Source organism: Epinephelus lanceolatus, chromosome 14 (genome assembly GCF_041903045.1).
Source record: "Epinephelus lanceolatus isolate andai-2023 chromosome 14, ASM4190304v1, whole genome shotgun sequence".
Taxonomy (NCBI): domain Eukaryota; kingdom Metazoa; phylum Chordata; class Actinopteri; order Perciformes; family Serranidae; genus Epinephelus; species Epinephelus lanceolatus.
The window spans coordinates 42,029,212-42,038,103 of record NC_135747.1 but is presented as its reverse complement, the minus strand read 5'-3'; the positions used below and the strand labels follow the sequence as shown (position 1 = coordinate 42,038,103).

General features: G+C 42.2%; 1 protein-coding gene across 2 annotated transcripts; it reads right to left on the bottom strand.

Moving 5' to 3' along the window:
- Positions 1–581: 581 nt before the first annotated feature.
- dnajb11 (DnaJ heat shock protein family (Hsp40) member B11) lies at positions 582–8,153 on the bottom strand. 2 transcript variants are annotated; one of them, XR_013493299.1, is made up of 11 exons: positions 7,960–8,153; positions 7,383–7,539; positions 5,745–5,842; positions 4,257–4,389; positions 3,879–4,021; positions 2,589–2,671; positions 2,434–2,491; positions 2,209–2,320; positions 1,902–2,061; positions 803–930; positions 582–770 (listed from the first exon to the last, which is right to left on the bottom strand). XR_013493299.1 is itself a non-coding variant. In XM_033614217.2 (10 exons), the coding sequence occupies exons 1-10, from the start codon at positions 8,031–8,033 to the stop codon at positions 866–868; spliced, it is 1,083 nt and encodes a 360-aa protein (XP_033470108.1). In that variant the 5' UTR covers positions 8,034–8,153; the 3' UTR covers positions 582–865. The 2 variants fall into 2 exon arrangements, 1 of the variants encoding a protein (XP_033470108.1); XM_033614217.2 differs by having other exon boundaries at positions 582–930.
- Positions 8,154–8,892: the final 739 nt, after the last annotated feature.

Here is an 8,892-nt window from a genome sequence, read left to right as displayed (position 1 = left end):
TGTCACAGGTGTGTGTGTGTGGTGCTGGAGGATGTGCAAAGGGCCCAAATACCTCCAAACATATTAAACTTCACTGTCTGAAGAGGTCAACTCTTGTTCAGTGAACCGGGGGGTTTGTGCAATGCGGACGGCTTTCCTGCTGTAAACATGTGAACAGAAGAGCCAACATAAATTAGGAAAACTAAAACACAACAAACAGATGAGATTTGTTCTTCCTTATTTACAAAGTATTATTGAGGAGGAGACGATCAGAGTGACGTCAGTCAACAGGTGCTGCTGGTACATTCATAAAACTAGTAAAAATCACAGGGCATCTTTTGATTAGTTGAAAGTTGTCTGGGATTTTCTTCTTCTTCTTCTTCTTCTTCTTCTTCAGGTGTGGAGTTTGTCAGTAGCTCATCCTTCAGATGTAGTGGACGGCACCCACACAGGTTCATGGACACGTCAGTAGACAGTGTTTGTTTTTAACTTCACTCAGATAGAAACAAGTGAATTTGCTTTTTTTTTTTTTTGCTTCTTAAAAAACAAACAAAAAGGTCTTATTACAATAAGATGTGGGGACAAAAAGTACAACAAAGACGTGGCATCCTTCCCATTTATACACACAAATAAAACATCTGCACCTGTGCCGCTGCCGTCAGAATGTAGAACATTAAAAACAGATTGGGTTTCGAGCCATCCTGAGAACAATCTGAAAATAATAAATACACCCTGGCCAGAATTGTGGAGCAAGGTCCTGTTGATTGACGGTGTGTGTGTGTGTGTGTGTGTGTGTGTGTGTGTGTGTGTGTGTGTGTGTGTGCGTGTGACTGTGTTTGGTATGTGTGTGGCAGGTAACTCAGTCCAGGCTGTGTCTGTTTGTGTGTCAGTATCCTTGTAGTCCGTTATAAACCTTCTGTACAGATCCCTGCTTCAGGAGACTTCGAATACCTGCAACAGCACAAAAACAACTCTTAGCAACAGCAACACATCAAAGACAACAACAACAAAAAAAAATCTATATCTGTATAAATATAGACATAAATATATATGTATGAGATGAGCAACAAAAATGTGCCATGACTATCGGCTGTTAAAAATTAGGGAATGTAATTAGGTCTGCAACTAATGATTTTTAAAACATTTGACAATTATTTAGTCAATAAAATGTCCATAAAAAAGGCAACTGATCACTGCATGTTTACAGAGTCTAAGGTGTTATTCCCCTGTCTGCCTGAACATTAAAACACAAATAAAACAAACAAACAAAAAAAACTTCTTATGATATGAGTTTAAGAAAAATAATCAAATGGTCACATTGGAGAAGCTAGGACCTTCAGTTTTTTGGCATTTCTCTCTGGGAAACTACTTAAAAATATTAATCAATATATAAATGAATGTCCTGGCAACCATCCCATTACAGCTCTGATTTTCTGCCCGAGCCTGATTGGGTTCGACCTGACCAATCGGGTTTGGGCCAGGCCATAATTTCTTATTTCATTTCACCCGGGCCTGAATCAGGTCGGGTTCTTACCACTTTTCTTTTTTTCTCTTTAAATTAAACTAGCAGCTCTTGTGCATAAATGGCAGCAGTTTTACCGACTGGGGGAGATAGATACAATATAAAACATATTTGCACTCGGGTTGGGCTTGGACAGAAAATGTGGGTGTAGGGTCGGGCCTGATCAGAGGAAATGAAGCTGCTTTCTGAAGCACCGGTGACGTCAGAAGCTTTGGACGCCATCAATCGTTTGTCTTTGACACAAACTCAGACAAACTGTTTTTGGAACATGTCCATCACCGGAGTGAAACAAGCTTCAGAGCTTTGGTATCATTTGGCATCTCTACCTTAACATAGAGCATGAAATAATTTCCCAGCACTGATCCCGTCAGGACAAATATCCTTTAACCTTCATTCTCACCGTCTTTCTGCTGTTCATCGAGCTGCGTCTGAGGAAACTCCACGTCGAAGGTGATGATGAGGGAACCTCGGATGTTGATGTTGTCAAAGTTTGGCAGTCCCTCTCCTTTCTTCCACATTCTAGCACCAGGCTTTGTGACCTTATCTCTCACTATATGAACCTGTCAGGCAAAGACAGACGCAACATTCAATCACACACTCCTCTCTTTTGTGATTATATGAAACTGTAAATTATCTGAATAGTGTGCGCTCTGAATAACTGTTCCATATCAGGACAGCTCTGTAAAGACACCATGTATGTACAGAACCTTGTGTCCGTCCAAATGTACGATGTCCATCTCAAAGCCGACCAGCGCCTCCACCAGGGAGATGGTGACGTTGGTGTACAGGTCGTCTCCTCTGCGTTCAAACACAGGATGTCTACAAAGAAAACATCCCCGCATCATGTTACTGTATGTCACTGACTGAATATTCTGCAGTGTAAGTATTTTGTTGAAAGTCACAGACACACAGGAAATCTGGCTTATACATACTTTAACACTTTGATGCGGAATCGTAGATCTCCAGGTTCACCGTCGATGTGAGGCTCCCCTGTGGTCACATGTAACATGTTAACAACAGGTGACATGTATTTTAAAACATACATTAAACATACATATGATTTATATGAAGCTTTACATAGTTTTACCTTCTCCGATGAAGGGGTACTCCATCTCATCTCTCACTCCCTGTTCAATTTCTACCTCCAAGGTTCTCTCTTCATTTACAAGCCTGTGGTGGAGAACACAGAAGAAGAACACGTGTTGTCACCTCTAATAAACACTCAGCTGCCAGATTATTTGGTGAAACCAGCGAAGGCAAATTCAGTCCAACACAACAGTCCTGCAGTGAGTCCTAACTCTATGGAGGTTATAATGATAGGTTGTGTGTTGAGGCTGTTTTAGAGGTGATGATTCAACTGTATGATCATTTTAGAAGATGTATTTTGTGTAACTCAGAGGTGTTGGGCTTCAGATAGAAAGCATTTCAGCAGCTGGAGGTGGCGATTTGTAATTGTTTTTAATGAGAATGAAGCTTTTTGCTTGCTGTTTTTTTGTTGCTGCACACCTCATGTTTCTGCGCTCCAGGTGCCTCGTGCTTTTGTTGGAGCACTCTGAACTCCTCGAGGTGAAAAAAATCTTTAACTCAGAGTGGACAAGCGCCCCACGTCATCTCTGCTTTTTCCCCATTGTCCAATAGAATGATTTGAGAGGCGGGTCTTTGTGGTGGTCACAACAACAAGTTTACAGTCCGTAAACAATGGAGGAGAAACTGGTGGTGCTCAGTCGCTTGGCAGGACCAATGGACTTCCTGTAGTTAGTATTCATTTGGATAAACAGCAGGTTGTCAAACTGCCCCTGAGTCATCCTAAAATCTGCCTGTAAACGTCCATGATGGAGGAGAAGCTCCTGGACCAACTGGTGGTACTCCCCATGATCCAGCCTCTTTTTTAGGGTCTCATGTACCCACACAGATCTCTGTTTATCTGCTGACAGCCTCTCACCCTCAACCAGAGCGAGACAGATTGGCCTGTAGTGGGGCAATTTTTTTAGAGGGCACAAAAGCATCATGCTGGGGCATCAAAGCAGTAAGTTAAAAAACATGATTCTGATTTCACTTAAGGGGGCGGATCAATTTCTAAAAGCAATAATTCCTTTTTAATAAAATGTGTCCCACTCTAAGAGAAATAAAACACAAATTTAACAAAATAAAAGGCAGAGAGCGAGCACAAAGGCCACAGTGGCTGATGGACATACTATTTTAACAAGGGAATCATGGCCAGACAGAGGGGCCGGGATGGCCATGGCTCTTGTGACACCCGTGAAACTCCTGCCCTGGAGATCAGGGCCTTGAAATCAAGCACTGCAGATAATCTGTGTTCCCTGCACTATTCAGAATCGTGATAACAATAAGAGTTTAACTACAAGCAATGACTTACTTTACATTGGGACACTCGTCACACACCATCTCCTGAGTCATCTGGAAGCGGCCAGGACCGAGCTGCGTCGTCCTCATTTCCTGTCTGCAGTTACACTTCCTCTTGCCGGGAGCTTCTTTGGCTACAGGCTTGTTGCGTACAACCTGTTCGACAGAGCAGTTTTAGAAAAGATTATAAACAAAAAGTAAACAAGTAAACAGTCAGGGAGTAAATCAGATGATGAATCAGTGCATGCTGCGGCGTGACAGCTGCAGGCTCAGTTTAACAACTTAATGACATCAATGTCTGTCAATCAAACACACAGCAGTCGTGACACAGACTTCAGATATGATTAATGAGCGCAGGTTGTCAATTTAGAGAACAGGATTTGCTCCTCACCTCCACAAAGTTCCCAGAGTACACCTCTTCAAGAGTGACCTCCAGGTCTAGTACGATGTCATTTCCTCTGGGGATGTTCCTATCCTGCTGCTGTCGGTTTCCTCCGAACATGAACCCAAAGTCACCAAAGAAGCTACAGAGAAGGAAACGAGGCAGAGGAGGCTTTTAGTACAGACAAAAACACAACTTCATTCATTGCAGATACATTAAATATCCAGGTTTTTTGAGCATGTTTGTAGGAAATATCCCCAAAACAATTTAATCTTGTAGACCTATGTCCCTAAAGGGCTGGTTCACCTTAATTACAAAACTAAAATCACCACCTCACGATCTATCTCCGGCAACCAGTCTAGTTGCAGTTCACATCCATGTCAATCAAGAATCATATAATAAATGTAGTAAAGACTCCATAAACACAGGACAGGACAGTTAATAACAGGGTTTAAGTGTATTTTTGGGGCAAAACACGGATCTTCAGCCTGGCAACACAGAAGATCTATATAATCAGCACAGTGTCAAGATGGACTCCCAAAATTAGTGACACAAATTCAGTATTTGATTAAATGTCTCTCCTTCTGTTCCTGAGTTATGACGTCGAATAACAGCCAGAAAAGTGTTTTTGTATGACATGATGATGTCACAGTGAAGCTGACCTTTGACCTTTGGATATAAAATGTCATTACTTTATAGTGTTGGACATTAATGTGAATTCATAATTCATAGTCATTCATAGTCATAATTAGTATAGGAATTCTTGTGTTATGATTAGGTAACACTGACCTTACATCACCAAAATATCACCAAAATCTAATCAGTTCATTGTTGAGTCCAAGCGGACGTTTGTGCCAAATTTGAAGAAAGCCCCTCAAGGCGTTCTTGAGATATCGTGTTCACGAAAGGGGAAAGGAAATGAAAACATAATGCCTCTGGCCACAGCTGTCATGGGCGCTGAGGCATAACTCTGCACCAAAACTTTGTCAGTTATGACTACTGTTATGGAGCTTTATCTCTATCTGACTCGATCTAGTTTTGGTTAAATTTATTCCACTCAAAGGACTGAAAAATTCAACAGCAATGTTTGTTTTCAGAATCAGTGTCACATTGACACGGTCAGTTTGACCCATCACTCTCAATAATCCACAGAACACAAAGTCAGTGGTTTTGATATTAACTATTTTTTGTTGATGTTACAAAAAAGTAGTTTGAGGGTAATCTGTCCCTGATGAGGTCTGTGGATTATTCAGATTAACCACAATGCTGTTTCTGCAAAGACACACTGCTGAGTTTTTTTAAATGTGATCATTCAGTGCTGTGACCGCCACACACAGGATATTTATCTCAAATGTATCAAGGTGGAGAAGGAAAAATTTGTCTTTTGGGTGAACTGACCCTTTAACTTGACCTTACATTAACCATTCAGCTGCATACAGTAAAGAATCCCACTGGACTTTACTCCTGTATAAAACCACCTGAGCTCATGAAACCCACCTGGAGAAGATATCGTTGTGTGAGCTGTGGTGACCCTCTTTGAGTCCATCTTCTCCGTATGCGTCATATTGTTTCCTTTTCTCCTCGTCTGAGAGCACCTACAAAAATACAAGCTGTCAGTCACACAACACGCAAAGTCTACACTGTGTTTAACACAATGTGTGGAATGAATAAAACAAACACTTTTTCAATACAACATTACAAAACACAAGCTCAAACAGCTCTTTTACTAGAACTGGGTGTAGTTAAAAAAAAAAATCAGATACCAGTCCCCGTAGATTACTTCATTTGATACCTTTTTGTTTAACTTCTTTAGATACCCATCATGTGAATAGAAGCATTCAGTTTTGGTGGCATCTCGGCACACTGAAGTGCCACACTTGACTTCACCACAGCACAGACTGTGTGGGTTGCAGCAGCTGATTTAGAGGGCCAATCATAAGTCGCGTTAAATCAAAGAACGCTTGCTGTGATTAGCTCCGAGCAAAAACCGTACAAATAATCTTTTTTTTTTCCTGGATCTGGGTACAGGAAAGATCGAATGCAGGTATCGTCTGACTGTAGAACTTTCAATACCCTTTTACACAAGCTTGAATAATAGAGTATTCACTAAAGCTGTATTATTTGCATACTGATTTACATCATACTGTTCAGGTGTCCATGTGTGTATCCACTGTCTGTATATCCAATCACATGACTAATCACAGAAACTTTCAGTGGTGGAAAAACCATACTGGACAATTCTGATATTTCATACTAAAGCCAGGCTGCATTAATGCGTATGTGTCATTTTCCTGCTGTAGATGTTTAAAGTTGTGCTCATTTTCACACCTTTATATACTGTTGGGTAGTTTAATCTACAGCAATGTATCATATTCTTTAAGATCACATATCTCTACAAAGTCACCTTTTTATGGCGTCAGAAACCAGCCCTGTTCTCAGCTTTGTGACGATGCATTTCAGCTGATCCAGGAGGGTTTTTAAAGAGTTTATTTAGCCTTTATTTCATCCTTCACTTTATCACAAACAGTCAAAATCAACACATCTGGAGATAAGCAATTTTCACTTGACAGGAAAGGGACTGTGATCTGAAAAGTAACTACAGCTGTCAGATAAATGTTGCACAGTAAAAAGTACAATATCTACCTCTGAGATGTAAGAGAGGAAGTATAAAGTTGCATAAAATGGAAATAAAGTAAAGTAAAAGTATTTACATTTACTTTATTACACTCCACCGCTGTTATTTTTAGGAGCAATGTGAACATTTGATAGGGAAACACCTGCAGCTCTGATCTGAATCCACTCCGATTGATCCACGTCTTGTTTTCCTGGATACCAGCTGCGTAACAGCCAATCAGATGCAGCCACACGGTCTAATCGACCAATCACAGCGGCCGTGTCGTTTCCAACAACAACCAAACAGCTAACGTACAAAAGTCTTTTGTATCGGTGCCTCCGGCTGTTCCGCACACAATCACCATTTACCACACAAACCCCACGACATCAGTCTGAAGTTAGAGACAGTTATTTAAATAAAACCTTTATCTGTTGAGTCTGAATGAGTTTCCGGTGCCTGTGTTCAGCTTTAGCTCACAACAATACCTGTGTGTGTGTTTGTGTGTTTGTGTGTGTACTCACCTCATAAGCTGCTCCTAAATCTGCAAACTTGTCTTGAGCTTTGGGGTCATCCTGGTTTCTGTCGGGGTGTAGCTGCAGAGCCAGCTTTCTGTAGGCCTTCTTTATGTCTCTGATTGATGCGGTCTTACTCACCCCCAGGATCTTATAGAAGTCTCGCCTACAGACAGGAAGGTAGCGTTAACAGTTATGGACGACACGGAGAGAACAAAATGTACGACACATGACGGCGGGAGCTTGATAACACTGTTGTTGTGTGTACAGGGTGAATTATTCTGGTGACAGTGAGCTAGCTAGCTACAGACACAGGAGGAGGAAGCCGGCCGGTGCAGCTTCACAGGCAGCGGTATAAATGCTAACAGCTAGCTACAAGCTAACTAGTCAATCCAAACATGGCGGTTACAGTCCTGAATATGAACTCTGAGCTAGATAACAGCAAAACACATCGAAACACTTATTATGGAGTTATCTGAGCTGCTCCCGTTCACTCCACACATGCACAGCTGCTCTGGACCAATCACAGTGGAACATGTGTACCACCTGGCGATGCTGTTTCACTGCACACGTACAAGCGACTCACCCCGCGAGCACCGCCGTGATAAGGTAAAGCAGCAGGCAGCACACATTGCACAGGTTCATCCCTTTGTTAGCCATAGATCCCAGTGTTCCTGAAGGCAGGGAGCAGACAGAAAATACAGCCGGCTTTTGAAGGTTGGATCCCGGCTGCCAGTCAAGCCTTCTTCCTCCTGTCAGACAGAGCCCGCCCGCTGGATGTCGGCGTGTACGCCTCTCGGTCTAAACCCCGCCCACCATTAAAGGAACACATCTCAGCCTTCTTTGTATAACTGTGCGACCTAGAGTGCCCCTCCAGTGGAGAAAACATAAGAAAGTGCCCCCTGAAGTGCCCTTTATTGGAGAAAGCACAACTATGGGTCCTCTAGTGTCCCCTTGAATGGATAAAACATAATGACGTACCCTCCCAGGTACTCTTCCAGTAGAGAAAATGTAATAAAGTGCACTTTAGTGGAGAAAACACGATCAAGAGCCCTCTAAGACACCCTTCCAGTAGATTGAAATGTGATTTAGTGCCCTCTAGGACATCCTTAAATAAAGAAAATCTAATGCAGTGCACTTTAAGGCGCTCTTCCAGTAAATAAAACGTGATCAAGTATCCTCTAGGGTGCTGGGGTCCCCTACCAGTGGAGAAAATGTGATGAAATGCCCTCCAGGTTGCTCTTTCGATGGAGAAAACAAGATGAGGTGCCCTCCCCAGTGCCCTTAGGTGGAGAAAATGTGATGTTCCCTCTAGCATGCCCTTAAGCAGAGAAAACATAATTAAGTCCCCTCCAGGTTGTTTTTTTAGTGGAGAAAACATGATGAAGTACCCTCTGGGGTCCCTTCCAGTTGTGAAAACGTGATAAAGTACCCTCTGGGGTCCCCTTCCAGTTGTGAAAACGTGATAAAGTACCCTCTGGGGTCCCTTACAGTGGAGAAAACATGATGATGTACCCCT

Excerpts from the sequence above, each read along its gene's own strand:
- dnajb11 (XM_033614217.2), bottom strand. The coding sequence starts at position 8,033 with ATGGCTAACAAAGGGATGAACCTGTGCAATGTGTGCTGCCTGCTGCTT. Across the intron at positions 4,390-5,744 it reads CACAACGATATCTTCTCCAG|CTTCTTTGGTGACTTTGGGT; the intron begins GTGGGTTTCATG and ends CCTTCTCTGTAG. Across the intron at positions 4,022-4,256 it reads ACTCTGGGAACTTTGTGGAG|GTTGTACGCAACAAGCCTGT; the intron begins GTGAGGAGCAAA and ends TCTGTCGAACAG.